The 17,445-nt window shown below is 47.7% G+C and overlaps 1 protein-coding gene across 1 annotated transcript in view; it reads right to left on the bottom strand.

The window, feature by feature from the left end:
• STRC (stereocilin) overlaps positions 1-17,445 on the bottom strand; it is a 446,062-nt gene that overhangs the window by 351,112 nt on the left and 77,505 nt on the right. Inside the window, exon 4 of the mRNA XM_086957009.1 lies at positions 1,094-1,156. Within this exon, the coding sequence (XP_086813135.1) occupies positions 1,094-1,156 (63 nt within the window). The remainder of the gene's footprint in view (positions 1-1,093; positions 1,157-17,445) is intronic.

Genomic DNA, 17,445 nt, shown 5'->3' with positions numbered 1-17,445 from the left:
ATTTGTTAGGTTTACTGTTATCTTTTAGATTCAAGTAGGGGGTGAGATTTGTTTTGTGCCTTTTAATGTTCTCCTGATTTCCTTGACTTCAGTTGACTACGTCCTGTGTTTATTGATTAATATGTGCGGGCAATTTTTGGCAAGTGGGTTCGCTGACTAGGATTCCCAAGCCTTCAAATAGCTTGCGTTCCTTTCGTATAATATGCACCCCGCCAACACCCCACCACATGGTTATAGTTGACTCTTTTGAGTTAATATGGGGCATTGAATGAAATGACTGGCCACTAAATGTTCAGAGGGGAGGTATGCCAGAGATGGTATGTTTTTTAGGAGGCACAGTATGTTTAAGATGTTACAAACTCCTCAAGAATTAAGCTGAGGTGTAAAGATTAAGAGGCTCGGTTTCACAAGTTGAAAAATTTCGGTGAGCTTCCTAGCTCGGCCATGGACTAAGCAATCAAATTAATTATCAGACAACGGGGTGTTTTGATGCATCTTCTGATCGTACGTATACCTAGGCTCGGAGCCCTCCCTCCTTCTACTTTAGTCGGGCTCCATACCTGCGATCTTTAGTTTCTGTATGCTGTAACCCTTCAAGGGTTAGAGGATCAATCTTCTGTTTTCGCTTCCCACAACTTCCGCTGGTAGGGATGGACCTACCAATGGTTCCAGGTGTTGTTTGCGTTGCTCTCCTTCAGTGTCCCCTTTACTTGGCAAATTGGACGTTTCTTTTTTTGTCGACTCCCTAATTTGACTGCTCTCCTCATGCAATGTACTGGCCTGGAGCTCCAGAACAGTGCGATAACCAATCTTATGGTACTTCTTTTTGTAATTTTCCTCAACCTTTTTTTTCCCAGTCTCGTTAGTAGTCTTTTTTGTGTTTAGAGGCTAGCTTGAGGCGGAAAGAAACAAAATTGAACCAACAGAAAAAGTGAAGACATCATATCCATGAGCATGTTTTGCACATTTTTGTATTATCTCATCATGAGCCATTATTTCATGTTGCAACCATAAGTGCATTATAAGACATTTTACCGGGAGGCACAGAGCAGAATCATGCAGATAAATTATCAGGCAATCAGAATGAAATTACCTGGACCAGGACTTCCAGAGCTGTACTATTCTCTTCATTCTGAATCAGGTCCCATAGCAAAGGCTACCAGGAAAAAGAAACAACTCATGGGTAATCTGGTAGATCACAGACAGCATCAGGTCACACACTGTTCGCTTACTCTTTACATGTGAGGCTTCTTAACCTTACACTACTTACAAAGCAGATAATCAGAGTAGTCTAGTTTACAGACTGGACATTTACTCTATCTCAGATAATGGTCTATGATTTTAATATTTGATCCTAAAATGATGGTTTGCTTACCATCTACAAAAATATCACTTCCTTGGGGTTAATAATAAAAAATCTAACCTCAATGCAGCAATATTTTTTAATCGATATTTAGGACACAGTATTTATGCCAAAGGATATTTTGTATACAATATTTTGACATACAACCCATCTAACCAGCATCCAGCTGCATTTACGTTTGCACATTAATGTTTTGTTTCATTGGCTTTGAATTTGTATTTGTTGTCTGTGCCTATATCTGGACCTAGGTGTCGTCTATGTACATATGTGTCCCTACATACGTGTATCAAAACATATGATTCAAGACCATACTCCCATTACAACAAAGAAGAAACATAGGTTACAAAAAAAGCACAAGCTTTTGAATTTGCCTATACATGTTATAAAAAGACAGGATGTGGCAGAGGAAGAAGCAAAGAAGTAGGTGAGATGGCAATGGAGAAAGGATGGGGAACAAAACCAGGAAGAATTAACAGTTACAATCAGAAGAATGTAGATAACACAGCGCTAGGACCCTGAGGCCACCAGATTAGTTGGTGGACACCAGACACTACTTCCTGAGGAAGAGGCAATTAACAGGAAGCAGATGCACACAATCAAACAGGAGGCACAAAGAGAAGGAAAGAGGAATAAGCTGACCCGGTTGTAATGTCGCAATACTGCACGTTTGCAGTCTAGTCAATCGCGCACGTAGACGTGCGTATACGCGGTGTCATACAGACGCCGCGTACGCTATAAATAAAGGAGGCGTGGCCCCTGGAGTTAGTCCGGGACCACGCGGAGTGTATAAATGTTGTCCCGGGTCAATTATTGCAGCGGCACCTATCACACGTGCGCCCCGCTAACTAGAGGCCCAACAATGGCGACGAGGGTGTAAAAGACCCCACGCTGTGCCCCGACGCCGCTCAGGTCTGCCCCGCGGGAGTGCCGATGCCCGTTCAGCGCCCAGAGTCCCGAATGTGGTCAGCCCAGCTGAGAGTCCGCGCCCCGGCCACAGAAATCGGCGGGCTACGCCCCACAGCCCTGGTGACCCCACGTGAGTGTGCACCCCAAGGGCAGAACTTTGGCCTGGGCTGGCAAGCTGTGCATATGGAGCGATAAGCATCCACAACTGTTTAAAAAGTCAAACTCCAACTGAACCGTAAAGGGGGATCCCTGTCACTGGCAGTGGCCCTGTCTCCACCATTTCCACAGCGCAGGCCCTGCTCAGAGACTCTTTGGCAGATCCCCTCAGGTGGGTGTCATTTCCTGGCGACCACAACGTCCGTGCCCCGCCACCAGCTCACGAAGGGACCCCACGTGCCAACATGGCGGCCATTCCCCCCATTGAGCCATTTGTGGTCGATGGTGCACCTGCGTCCCTGGCGCCACGATGGAAAGACTGGACGGAGCGGTTACAATTCTATTTCGAAGGTGCTGGAACGGCGAGAGAACGGCGCAGGGCGCTTCTTCTTCATCTAGGGGGAAAGGATATACACAGAATCTACAAGACCCTAACAGAAGCTACGCCGCACACCTACGTCACACTCCTCAATGCGCTCAACGCACATTTTGAACCCATGGCCAGCAAGGATTATGAACGTTTCATTTTCCGACAAGCGCGGCAGGAAGCGGAAGAGTCACTTGACGCGTTCCACAGCAGGCTGGAAGAACTCGCCAGCACCTGTGGTTTCAGAGACGAACAAGAGGAGATACGTGGCCAAATAATCCAAGGGTGCTACTCTTCCAACTTGCGAGTCAAAATTCTCCAAGAGGATGGAAAACCGTTAGCCGACATCCTAAAACTGGGCCGCTCTAAAGAGCTATCGCAGGCGAGAGCATCTCACATGAAGGCAGCACTCCATAGACCAGTGAAAGCATAGCAAGTCAACACGGCTGAACAAGTGAATGTTGTCCGGCCAAAGCAGCGGCAATTTGGAGGAAAGAAGCCGCAAGTACGCAGAAAAGAATGTGGATACTGCGGAGGCATGCCCCACCGCACTTACGACTGCCCAGCGCGCGGGAAGAAATGCGGCGCTTGTGGACTTTGAACCATTTCGCATCGGTCTGCAGGTCCTCCAAACAAAAACCAGAGGCGGCCCACGCAATCAGAGAAAACCCAGATAGCGAAGACATGGACGATGATTCCAGCGACTATCCGGTCCACTACGTGTTTGCCATCAATCAGCCACAAAGGAAGAAGAGGCGCCTCCCAAGATGCCGCATAAGGCTAAACCAACAAGAAGTGAGGGCCACCATCGACACGGGAGTCTCAATTGAACTCATGGCGGCAGACGTGTACAACCAACTACGGGACAAACCCAATCTTAAGGCAGCAAAAATCTGCGTCTTCGCCTATGGGCAAAAGACTCCAATCCCGCTAATCGGATGCTTCCAAACGGAGCTACAACATCAAGACAGGAAGGTCCAGACGACCGTCTACGTAACCAAAGAAGGCAGCGGCATGCTCCTCAGCGGACGGGCGGCAGAAGAACTCCAGCTGATCTTTTTTGCGATGGCCGTACTGGAGGAGGAGTTGGATGCGATTCTCGATGAATTTGAAGACACGTTTCAAGGCATTGGATGTCTGAAAGGTAAAGAGGTTTCCCTACACATAGACCCGTCCATTCAACCGGTCGCCCTCAGGCACCATAGGATAGCAGGAAAAAAGTGGAAGAAGAACTCGAGGCCCTCGAGAAACAAGGAATTATCGAGAAGGTCAGCGGGCCCACCCCGTGGGTATCGCCAATCATGGTGGCGCGAAAACCCAAACAGCCAGGACAAGTCCGCATATGCGTCGACATGCGCCTACCCAACGCAGCAGTCAAGAGGGAGCGACACCTAACACCCACCATTGATGATATCCTAGGAGAATTAAACGGCGCCAAGATGGATCTGCGGTCCGGCTATCATCAGTTGCCTCTACACCCAGACTCCAGGTACATCACCACCTTCTCTACCCACGTGGGCCTCAGGTGTTATCGAGGTTTTAACTTTGGCATCTCCAGCGCAGCCGAAGTCTTCCAAAACACCATCAGGGAGGTGCTAAGTGGACTCCCAGGAGTTTTAAACGTCAGTGATGACCTGCTCATATACGCAAACACCATCGAGGAGCACCACCAACGGTTAAAAGGGGTATTGCAGAGACTCAAAGACTCAGGCCTTACGCTGCACAGGGAGAAATGCCAATTTCTCCAGAATAAAATCAGCTTCTTCGGATACACCTTCTCCGACCAAGGTATTGCTCCGGACCCTGACAAAGTCAAGGATGTGCAAGCAGCCCCAGCCCGACGAACATATCAGAAGTGCGAAGCTTCCTGGGCATGGTAAACTTCTGTGGGAGGTTCATCCCAGATCTATCCAATCTCACCAGGCCCCTCAGAGAACTCACCAAGTCGACCACCCCCTGGCAGTGGGGCGATGAACAGAGTGCGGCGTTCCACAACACCAAGGCCGCATTGTCAGCGGAGAAGACCCTGTCGTACTTCGACCCAGCAAAACCGACCAACATAGCAGTTGATGCCAGCCCCTATGGCCTGGGAGCGGTCCTGACGCAGCGTCAAGGAGAGGAAGACTGGGTGCCCATAGCATACGCCAGCCGATCACTGACCGAGACGGAGCAGCGGTACTCCCAGATCGAGAGGGAGGCCATTGCCATACACTGGGCCTGCAGACACTTTCATGTATATGTGTATGGACATCCATTCACCGTCTCCACAGATCACAAGCCCCTACTCCCCCTATTCCGAGGGTCGGTCTCCAAACCACCACCTAGAATAGAGAAGTGGATCCTGCAGCTACAGGAGTATGATTGCCAACTGGAATTCAAACCAGGGGCGACAAATACTGCGGACTACCTCTCCCGACACCCCCGGGCAGCAACGAAGGGAGAAGAAAAAGATGCAGAGGAGACAGAGGAGTACGTCAAGGCGGTGATAGAGAGGTCAAGGCCGCTACCCATGAGCATAGACATGATAATTGAAGAAACCCGCGACGATGAGGTCCTCCAGCTAGCGGTGAACGCCCTGCAGGCTAACGATTGGAGAGCTCTTCAGGAGTCTATGAGCCAAAGGACACCACAGGCAAGAACCACTCTAGAAGCACTACTAAGAGTACGGGAAGAACTGTCCGTGGACAACCAAGGGTGTTTATTGAGAGGGTCCCGAATCATGATGCCAACGAGCTTAACACAAAAAGCCATCGAACTCGCTCATCGTGGACACCAAGGCATGGTAAAAACCAAGAGCAGACTTCGTGCGAAAGTATGGTTCCCGGACATGGACAACAGAATAGAGCGAACCGTCAAAGAGTTCCAATGGTGCCAAGCGGCAGGACAGCCTGACTGCCCACCACCGGTCATCACCGAAGACAACCCGCGAGGACCCTGGGAGCGCGGGAGCGCAGATTTCGGACACCTGCTGGATGGGAGACATATGCTCGTCATCATTGATGATTTCACTAAGTATGCAGAAGTTGAAATCGTGACAACACTTGCAGCCAAAGAGGTCATAGCCAAATTTGAGAAAGCCATCGCCACCCACGGCATCTTCCAGTGGGTTAAGACCGACAACGGACCTCCCTTCCAGGGACAAGAGTTCGCAGACTACCTTGCCGAATGGGGGATACAACACCGAAAAGTGACGCCCCGATGGCCTCAAGCCAACGGAGAAGTCGAAAGGTTTATGCTCACTCTAAATAAGGTCATCGGGATTGCCCATGCGGAAGGGGCCCCCTTAGAGAAGGCGATCTACTCTTTCCTCAGGGAATACCGGCTCACGCCACATCGCACTACAGAAGCATGCCCAGGCCCGTCAACAATGGGAAGGATAGTTCGAGACACGATCCCCAATCATCACACCTGGACTCCAAGTAGCCCAGACACAGAGAGAACACTGTTCAACCGAAGGAGGTCAAACGACTACGCCAGCTTCCGACGGAGGGCCAAGGAGCCGTCCATAAATGAAAGAGATCATGTCTATGTAAAAGACAGATATCCGGGGAGTAAGTTCAGGCTCCGTTTCGAGCCCCGGCCTTGGACAGTCACGCGCCGCACTGGCACCATGGTGACGGCCCAGCGAGGAGGAGAGACCGTCACACGCAACGTCTTGTTCTTCAAGAAAGCGTCCAGTCCAACGGAGGACCACCCCTGCCAAGGACCCAGCCAAGATCCGCCCCATCGGCCAGAGGAGAATCACAGTCCGCTCGGAAGTGAAAGCAGCACCAGGAGTGAGATCCCAGCAGCGAGTCCCTTTGCCGCTGAAACGCCAAGAACCATCAGTCCTTAGCCACCCACGGGAGCCCGGTTCGCTGGAATCCAACATCAAGAAACCTCCAGGAGAGTGCTGTTCCGGGGAGAAGCCGCAGGCTATGGGCTAAGAAGAAATCCAGCCCTGTCTTCACAACTGGCGGACTTTGCCGTGGGTTGAGTATTGACTTTCGAGCCACGAGACTGGTAACCGGCCGGATGGCCCCCATAATTCTTTATCACTAATGCTTCATCTTTTGACTGTGAGGTATCTGTTCACTTTGTTGTTCAATTAAAGGTTAAAAGGAATGTAATGTCGCGATACTGCATGTTTGCAGTCTAGTCAATCGCGCACGTAGACGTGAGCATACGCCGTGTCGTACGGACGCCGCGTACGCTATAAATAAAGGAGGCGTGGCCCCTGGAGTTAGTCCGGGACCACGCGGAGTGTATAAATGTTGTCCCGGGTCAATTATTGCAGCGGCGCCTATCACACGTGCGCCGCGCTAACTAAAGGCCCGACACCGGTCAGAGAGTAGCGCTCCCTGCACTAGGCCCCTTGCTGTACATTATTAGAGCAAAGAATAAACAAATTGCAACAGCATCGCTGTGTGGTAGGAGGTCATCATGCATCTGGGCCAGGATATGATTTCTGATGATGAATTTGAGAGACGCTCAAGCGGTGATGAGACACACCCCACTAGTACAACACTGATTAGGGTGCGAACCAATAGGCTGTGTTAGTGAAACAAATTGCAGCGGTGCTGAGAAAGACGACAGCTGTGTCAGCGGGCCCCAATTGTCAAGTGTTTATCTGCTAGAGAGGAAGTGAAATGAAAAAACATTGCTGAGTACAGACAGTGTAGCAGCTGAATAGTCCCAACGGCAAGAACATCCCAGGAACCTTAGGAATAGGGGCTCCACAAAAGACGGAGCAGCTGCTCATCCAAAGAGCAGGCACATGAGTGAGCAGAGAACGAAGAAGTGTCCTTTTTAAAAAAACTTGTCTTTATTAATGCCATTGCATCGTATCACATTCCAAACCGGTCATACGCATGTTACAGCATGTCTGCAATATTCTATTAAGAACGAATTATTACTTTCAACATCATTAGCGTATCCGTGTATCACATACAATGGTACATTATATAGGCTTATCATAACTCTTGACGGTGTTCAACAACCTCCCCTTACCCTGTTGATCATTGTACATAGCAGTGCTCATCAATTTTTTTGATTAAAGAAACATAAATTAAAGGAGATAATAAGTAAACTTAGAAACATGAGAAACCTTTGGCAGTGACTGGCAAGAGTGCCCAACACATGTGTGAGACTGGTGTATCTCACTTTACGTTTGGGACAGAGGGCCATTCTCATTTCTCGTGGTGGATACCGGTGGGGTGTGGTTCTGGGTTTGAGTGTGTACGACCTCACTTTCATTCTGGTCTGCCGTCAACGACATTCCTTCCAACATTTGGCCCCACTTTATTAGGTCTCGCCCTAGAAGTGCCCTTAAAGCTATTAATACTATATAAGGTATGTGAGTGCACACCTAATTAAACAGTCAGTGGTTATCAATTAGAGCTATGTGAGGATTTTATTATTGGTTTGTGACGGAGTTGCGTGCTACTGCCTGGTTTGAGAAAAAGACCCTATGATTTCTCAATTCAAAACTGCTATGTGAGACTGTGGGAAACCCACAGCCAAGGTAGTGCACAGCTTGTGGACAGAATGTCTCAACTAAATTTTTGAATGAATTTTAGACCTAGTGACACAAAGTATTCAAAGTAAAAGTACTTTTATATACATATTGCAATTATCAAATTGTCATTTCTTCAAAAACATATAAACATGATTATGAACATTAAATACATGCTGATAAACATGTGTGCAATATCGTAGATATCGAATTTTTCAAACAATTAAATGGCAAGTGCATTTGTAAATGTGCAAAATAACATAATAAGCTTCAAAAAGTTCCAAAGTCCCAATGCATTTCGGGTTCGTAGTATTGAACCCTTCGTCAGGGGATTACGATTCTGTCAATTGAGGTGTCTTCTCAATAAAGTTTCAAATATCCACAGTAATCTATGACACAACAAAAAGGCAGTCATTATACTGCTATGATATTAGGGTTTGCACTCAGGGTTAAAAGTAGGTGTAATATAGAAAAGAGAAAATTATGGTGTGTTATTCTTTAAGACCACCTCACACCCGACGTAATTTCCCAAAGGCAAGCGTACCACATACTGTTTTTCGCTTCTGTCTTGTAAACTAAGATGGGCAATGGCATACACTATATGTATACCTATCACGTGTTTGGGTGACTTCTATCAGTAAAGATATATCCCTTTTTTTTTAAATAATAACACACCAGAACTGCCAGAAATACTTTGATGATCCCACCTCAATGTGTAATATCCCAAGAAAGGTACTGAAAAAACAATGCATGGAGCATCTGGGGGTTAAAAGAGCCAGTGAGGAAACAAAGAAAAAGACTGTAAGCTCACATCAATTGATATTGAGTCAGGATAAATTGCAGCCGTATTTAACCTTATATATGAGTAACTATGAGAGGTTTGTCCTGACACGTTTTAGGTTAAATATCCTTTTTAGAGCTCTCAGTTTCCCTGTTATGAATTCCTGGTCATATGATTTAATTAAGTGCCCGTGTGACGATATATCAGTTCAATCGGATATTCACATTTTATTCTTCTGTAAATGTTATATATTGTATCGGAGGAAACTGATTATCCCAATTTTAAAGGAAATGAATGCAAAATGCTGTCGCCCAGCTTTTTTAGAAATGCAGAAATTAGATACTGTCTTAACAGTGGCAGCTATTTTAGAATTTTTTAAAAATGTTTTTAGATTACGAAAATCAATTTGTCTGTAAGAAACTCTATATTTAAAAACTGTTGCTGACCTTTGATGATTAGCTTTTAAAATGATATTTTTATTTTAGGATGCATTTCATGTATGATACTTCGCTTTAATGTATTTCCTGTATGCACTTTCATGGTTAATATTGATTAACCGAATAAAGTTTATAATTGATAATTGAGTGAGTGCTTCAAGGAGAAATGAGAACTGCAGCAGAACATGGACTACAAGCAATATATGTTAAACAAAGCATTCCAGGGGGCTGATGAATTGCTAGACAACTTTAACAAGAGATTGTGAAAATTAGTGACCTATGGCAAATTCGTGAAATGAAAAAATGAAGAAGCTATACCTGTGGGAATTATCAAGGGATGCTACTCTACTGCATCTGCACAAAGATTAAGAAGGTGATATACACGCTTTATAAAATACTGCCCATAAGCGACCTTTGACCCTGTCACCAGGCAGGTCGCTCCCCTCACCGCCACGCAGCCCCCTGTGTGACCTGTGACCCACTGCCGCCCGTGCTGGCCCACCTGCATCGCCTCTGAGTACTGTTCTGCCTTGTTCTTGGTGTCCATCCTTTGTTTTTTAATTTTGTGTCCATCCTTTGCTTTTGTACCCCTGTGCCCGTTTTTGGTGTCCACCCTTGCACTCTGTACCCCTGGGCCCGTTTTTCCCCTGTGCCCCTTCTTTTCCCACGCCTTCCCTGTCCACCGCCGTTTTTCCGCCGTAGCGTCCCTGCGGCCCGCCCCCCGTCTCCCATTGCCCGCCCCGCTCCCACCTCCCAGCTGCTCCTCCCTCCCTCTGCCCCTCATATGGAGGCAGTGCAGCGGCCGCATCGCTGGCGCGCCACTGGCGCACCAAAGGCAAGCTCGTCTGCGCCCGTCCGCGCCTGGACCACGCCCAGCACCAGAACCCCTGGACCCTGCAACGCCAGACTGCACTACGACTCCAATACCCTCCACGCACTCAACACCGGATAAGACCACCTCTGCTACCGGGCCACCCCGAAGCGCACCCAAGGGCCCTTCCCCTGCCGGAACTGCAGATTCACCAGCATCCAGCCCACCAGACCACCAACCAGAGAACCCAACCACCTCCGCTGCATCAGCTCGCAAGCACGCCATCGAACTCTGGGACCTCCTAGACTCTACCCCCCCCGACGTAGCCTTCCTGGCGGAGACCTGGCTGAACACCAGCTCGGCACCAGACATCGCCATAGCCATCCCACAGGGCTACAAGGTCACCCGCAGAGACCGCACCAACGGAGTTGGAGGGGGAATCGCCATCATCCACAAGGACACCCGCAGAGTCTCGACCAACACCGACGACACCCTCACCACTGCCGAGCACATGCACTTCCAGATCCACACCGACCCCAACATGACCCTCCGAGGAACACTCGTCTACAGACCACCCGGACCAAGACCACAGGTCAGCGACACCATCGCCGACCTCATTAGCACCCACGCCCTCGCTTCCACAGACTACATCCTCCTCGGAGACCTGAACTTCCACCTCGAGAACAACAACGACGCCAACTCCACCGCCCTGATCGTCAACCTTGCCAACCTCGGACTCAAACAGCTCATGACGACACACACCCATGCCGCTGGACACACGCTGGACACACGCTGGACCCTATCTTCTCCACAAGCCCCCATGTCTCCTTCAACCACACCGCCGAACCCCACTGGACCGACCACAGATGCGTCCAATTCACCTTCAGGAAACCCACCACACACCACAGCACCCAACAGCTGCCATGCCTCTGCTGGGGCAAGGTCACCAAGGACCAACTGACTACCACCCTCGCCCTGAGACCACCCGCTGACCCCACCGACCCCGACACCGCAGCGACCAATCTCAAACAGTGGATCAACGACTGCGCCAACACCCTCGCACCTCTCAAGACCTCCACAACCAACCACACCAACAAGAAAGCCGCCTGGTTCACCAAAGACCTCCGGATCTCCAAGCGCACCTGTCGGAAGCTGGAGAAGAAATGGCTCCACGACCGAACACCAGACAGCCACACAGCACACAAGAGCGCCACCCACAGACACCACCAACTCATCAGGACCACCAAGAGGACAGCCTTCAAGGACCGCCTAGACAACAACGCACACAATACCAAAGAGCTCTTCTGCATCGGGAAAGAACTCTCCAACCCCAGCTTCAACACCAACGACATCCCACCATCACAAGACCTGTGCGACTCCCTGCAAAAACCACAGTTGATGGACAGAATGCAGAACAATGTCATACATTCACCCCAGTACAGAGATCTGGGCATAAATCCATCGTTTTTTTGCACTCCACACCACCCCAGTTCAGACATGGCCATATGCAAATCAGTCTGACCCTGTGCCTCATGGGAACAGTCCAGCCCGAACTACGAAGCCATGCCTTCCCTGGACTGGAAGCAAGCCCGAAACTGGTCCTTGGATGCTTGTTTCCAGTCCAGAGAGGACCTGGCTTGGCAGTTCGGGCTGGACTGTTCCCATGGGGCACAGGGTCAAGACTGATTTGCATATGGCTGGGTTCAAACTGGAATGGCATGGTGAGCAAAAAAACGATGGATTTAGGCCCAGATCTCTGTACTGGGGTGAATGTATGACATTGTTCTGCATTCAGTCCATAACCTGTTGTTTTTGCATTTGTCACCCAGAGTGGGACGGGTATGCTCAGATGTGAGTCCCGTGCTCTCCATGCCACTGGAATCAAGCTATCCATTCTGATGAGGGCTGAAAGCCCGAAACCGGTCCTTGGATGCTTGTTTCCAGTCCAGAAAGGACCTGGCTTGGCAGTTCGGGCTAAACTGTTCACATGGGGCACAGGGTCAAGACTGATTTGCATATGGCTGGGTTCAAACTGGAATGGCATGGTGAGCAAAAAAACGATGGATTTAGGCCCAGATCTCTGTACTGGGGTGAATGTATGACTTTGTTCTGCATTCTGTCCATCACCTGTTGTTTTTGCATCTGTGCGACTCCCTGGCCACCTTATTTCACCGCAAGATCACCGACATCCACGACAGCTTCAACTCCGAGACCCCCGCACCCACCACCGAGTCCACCACCCCCACAACCACTACCCGCACCCGCCGCCTGACCACCTGGTCCAACGCCAGCGACGAAGACACCATCAAAACCATGAACTCCATCCACTCCGGATCCCCAGACCGCCCTCATCGACGCCACTGACGACATCAGGATCCTTATGGACAAAGGAGAAACAGCCGCCCTCATCCTCCTGGACCTATCATCTGCCTTCAACACAGTCTGCTATCGCACCCTATCAGCACGCCTCCATGACGCCGGAATCCAAGAGAAGGCCCTAGCCTGGACCACCTCCTTTCTCTCCGGCAGTACCCAGAGCGTCCGCCTACCACCCTTCTTCTCGAAAACCACCGAGATCATCTGCGGCGTCCCACAGGGATCCTCCCTCAGCCCGACGCTGTTCAATATCTACATGGCACCGCTTGCCCACGTCGCACGACAACATAACCTCAACATCATCTCCTACGCCGACGACACTCAGCTGATCATATCCCTCATCGAAGACCCCCACACCGCCAAAGTCAACCTCCACAGAGGAATGAAGGCCATAGCCGACTGGATGAAGGACAGCAGACTGAATCTGAATTCAGACAAGACAGAGGTCCTCATTATCGGACCCACCCCTTCAGCCTGGGACGACTCTTGGTGGCCCACATCGCTAGGCACAGCCCCGGAACCCACAGACCACGCACGCAACCTGGGGGCCATCCTCGACTCCACCCTCTACATAAGCAGGCAAGTCAACGCCATCTCTGCATCCTGCTTCAACACCCTCCGAATGCTCCGTAGGATCTTCAAGTGGATCCCTCCTGACACGAGAAAAACCGTCACCCAGGCCCTCATCACCAGCAGACTCGACTACGGGAACGCCCTCTACTCAGGAACAACAACCAAGCTCCTGAGACGACTACAACGAATCCAGAACGCCTCGGCACGTCTGATCCTCGACGTCCCCCGATGCAGCCACATCACACCCCACCTGAGAGGCCTGCACTGGCTCCCCATCAACAAGAGGATCACCTTCAAGATCCTCATCCACGCACACAAAGCACTACACAACACCGGACCTACATGCCTGGAACGCTCTCCCTACCAGCCTGCGACAGACTCAGGACCTGCTGGCCTTCAGAAGACTTCTCAAGATATGGCTCTTCGATCAGTAGAGGCCCCGCCCCCAGCGCCTTGAGACCCTCACGGGTATGTAGCGCGCTTTAGAAATGCAGTGATTGAGATTGAGATTGAGATGAGAATACAGAAGCAAGTACTGTGATGCATGCCATAAGCAAGGAAAATGGCAAAACCAGGATCTGGGATATGGAACAATGTTCACTGGATGTTGGTGGAAAGAAAATCTCATGGCAGACTTGCACAACACTGACCAAGAAAGACAAGGTCTACAACCACTGTGGACTATGGTACCCTCACACTGGTGCCTGCCCGCAATACTGCAGAAGTGTCAAAAGTTCAACAAAGTCCACAACTTCGCAAGTGTTTGCATAGCAAAACGCCTAAAGCGGAAAATGAGTATTCTGAAAGACAAAAGCAGATGCAGAAGGATGCACGAAGTCATGATACTTCTTGATGGACTATGATTTCAAAACCTCCTAGAAAGGAGTCCGGAAAGGAATGCAATCCTCCTGATTCCATCTAAAGACTCCCTCTTCCCCACACCACCACAACGCTCTTAATGGCATTACATTAACTTCATGCTGTGCTAGTCAACCACTGCCCAAATATCCATGGAAGAACTAAGGCAAGAGTCATAAGCGAGACCGCGTAGTTGAGGCTGTGATTTAAAACAGCCACTTGTGTCAAAGTACTTAGCCTTCTAAGCTAGCTCTATTGTTAAGGTCTACTGGTAATCATTGATGCATGCATCCTCTTGCTCCTGGTGTGCCCAGTATCCTTTATATCATCGGCTACCATACTGTCAACATTAGATGACAGTTGCACTGCACGGGGTATCAAAACAGACAGTCACTCTCCTTTCTCAGGGGATGTGTTTTGAAAAATCGTCGTGGAGTTGGAGATTCGCAATAGAAAATCTAGCCATTTTTGGAGCAAGGTTTCACAGGTACAGAAACTTGTTTGAATTCAACCCTCTCGAAATAACTTATAATATATTAATCAACATGTTTTGTTAACCAATATTTGCATCACACGACATATTTAGCAAGCTGGGGAAGCTTGTCTATGTGCTTTTACTAACAGTAACCCGAGTGTCTTAATATGGCCGCCGAAAACGCGGGAACCTTACTGCGCATGCGTCTGCTACATCTACGTGGTATGACGTCATTTGCTTTTTGGTGGGAACTTCTCGCTTCTGCAGACTAGTGCCAATGTGGCTGCTTCATGCTTACTCATGCTAATGCTTATGCTGCTGCTTGTACTAAACTTGTTTGTTTTGCTTAACTATTAATGCAAAAGTTAAAATAAAGCAATGGGGTTAGAGTAGAGATAAGAGGTATACAGTGCATTCAATTATTTTTGTATTCTAATGTGTCTTTCTTTGACTTTGTTACTAGCTCATATTTGGGCCTGCCATTGATTCGAAACCCCATATTGAAAGAGCTGCGCCTGCGCAGAGAGACCCAGAAAGTTATGCAGTCATTGTCATTGAATGGCTGCCAACACCCTTCTTACTCACGATGTTCCTGGGAACCTGCTCAATTGACCTCTACAGAGGAAGCAAAAGATTGAAACAAATACAATGTGCATATTTTGTATGCCAATATTGCTGGGTGGAATAAAATTGTGAGAAAATAAATTATGGGCGGGAACCTGATCAATGTAAAGTCAATTGAAATGATCTCATCTTAATATGGTGTGATGACCTCTCCTCGTCTTTCCAACCAATCACTGAAGGTGAACACATAGGTTTGCAACATTTAGGGGTGGTACATGCCCTCGAAATGGCATAACTAAGGTAGGCTTAGATAGAGAAATTGTCCGACTTGTCCGAGTAGCTGACCTGTCACTGACCCAACGCATTCTATAGGAGATCGAGAGCAGAGGTGCTGGCGGAGCACTCTGTCAGAAGAATCTAGGTGTTGTGGGAAATTATCGATTACCCAATCGGGGTACCAAATTGGCCTAAAAGAGAGATGGGTGTGACGCTGGCGTCACACTTTAGCAGAGGTCACCTGTCCTGAACTGCACCTGTCTTGTCCTGTGGGCACCTGATTAGTCGGGAGCCTTGTCCTTTTGCCCCAGCCCGTGGCCAGGATTGGTCCTTGCACCATTCTAAGTAAATATAATCCATGTGGTATGTCCTTGTGCTATTTCCCTTTTTCACCCTTCCCAGGTACCAATGTCTAAAGGTGTTACTGTGATTGCCTGCAAACTTTATATTTAATTAATCATATTCCTTTACTTATGAAATTCATGATCTCTGTAATTTGGTTGAGGACTCACTTAAATTTTGCATAGATAAAGCTTTTAAAACTTCTTCCAAGTCTGTGGTTATTACAGGAAAGGCTAAATTAATTAATGTTACCTATTTTTTTAACACCCTTTTCGATCCCTAGGACTTATTGCTAAGGTGACAAGGATTGGTAAGTCATGGTTTACAGGTATAAGTCCTAAAAGGACTCAAATACTGATAGACTAATAATAATACAGGAAGCAGACTACTAGTTCAGAGTGTGAATGTTTTATGGGCCCAGGTGAGTATGGTAAAAAAAGTTGAGCAGTGGTCCCGTGCTCTATCAGTATACTTTTCTGGTAGCAGATTGATGGTTAGGGATTAGTTAAGAATAGGTAGTTAGTTGCGTATTAATTATTGATTGTGTATTGATTATTGATTTTATTGATTTATATGTACTAACCAAAGTCCGCTTGTGTTGTTAAATGTTGTTTCGGAATATCCCGGGATAAAGAAAGAGGTTGGTAAATAGAAGCCACACTGCTGTGAGGTTACTTGCCTAGATGAAACAGGTGCAGAAAATTATGTAAGACTTGAAGCACTAGTTAGGGATTATTTTTCTATGATAAATGTGAGAATGATTGACAGCAAAGGAGTTCGCTCGTGAAACTTTGGTCTTATATCACCTAGAAAGGGTAATTCCGAAGGAGTAGTAGGTTCTTTTTGCTTAAGTGAAGAGTGAACGGAAGGTTGTTTTACTCGCAGTGTATGAAGAGTAGACGGAATTCGGTTTACTCGTTGTGAAAGAAATTGTCTTTTTTTTTTAATTTAGTCAATCAGGCACAGTAGCGAATGTTTCATGTTGTCAATTAATGAAAAGTGTAATTAATTGAGTTGTCGTATTACCTTGCAAAGGAGAGAGTCAGTTGCGGGTGCTGCACTGACGTTTTAGACGTTTTGACGTTGGTAGAAGCAGCGGGTGCGTAATCGTGAGAAAATTGTAAAGGAGGGGTGAGTACAGTGAGCGAGATTCACGTCACAGAAAAGCTGTACAATCATTGGTTAACGCTGCTTGTAAGTCAAAACTTCATTGGTTGTTGAAAATAAGAGATTCGCTGGTATTTGAGAAATAATTCTGCAAAGTAAACAAATCAAAATAATTGAATTATTTGAAATATCATAGAAAATAGTGGTATATGTGGCATTTAACAATTGCAAGAAATCGCTCAGATAGAAGATATTTAGGTTTTTCCCAAGAATGAGATATTAGAGGAAGACCATATAACATGTACGGAGAAAAGGGAAAAATGTCATTTTTGCAGAAAATCAAGAATTACTTTAAAAAAGATAAACCAGTGAAAACGAGAGAAGGGATTATTATTCCACCACCAAAAACGCCCACATCATACATGATAGTAGAAAGAGGCTATCATACTTGTGTATGGTTAGAGAATTGGATAGAATACACCAAAGACAATGGCGTATTAGCATTTCCTGAACAAGGAACATTTAATAGTAGAATATTGCACAATTTGAGAACTTGCAT

This window comes from Lissotriton vulgaris, chromosome 2_1 (genome assembly GCF_964263255.1).
Source record: "Lissotriton vulgaris chromosome 2_1, aLisVul1.2, whole genome shotgun sequence".
NCBI classification, from domain to species: Eukaryota; Metazoa; Chordata; class Amphibia; order Caudata; family Salamandridae; genus Lissotriton; species Lissotriton vulgaris.
This window is presented reverse-complemented; position numbering and strand designations above follow the sequence as displayed.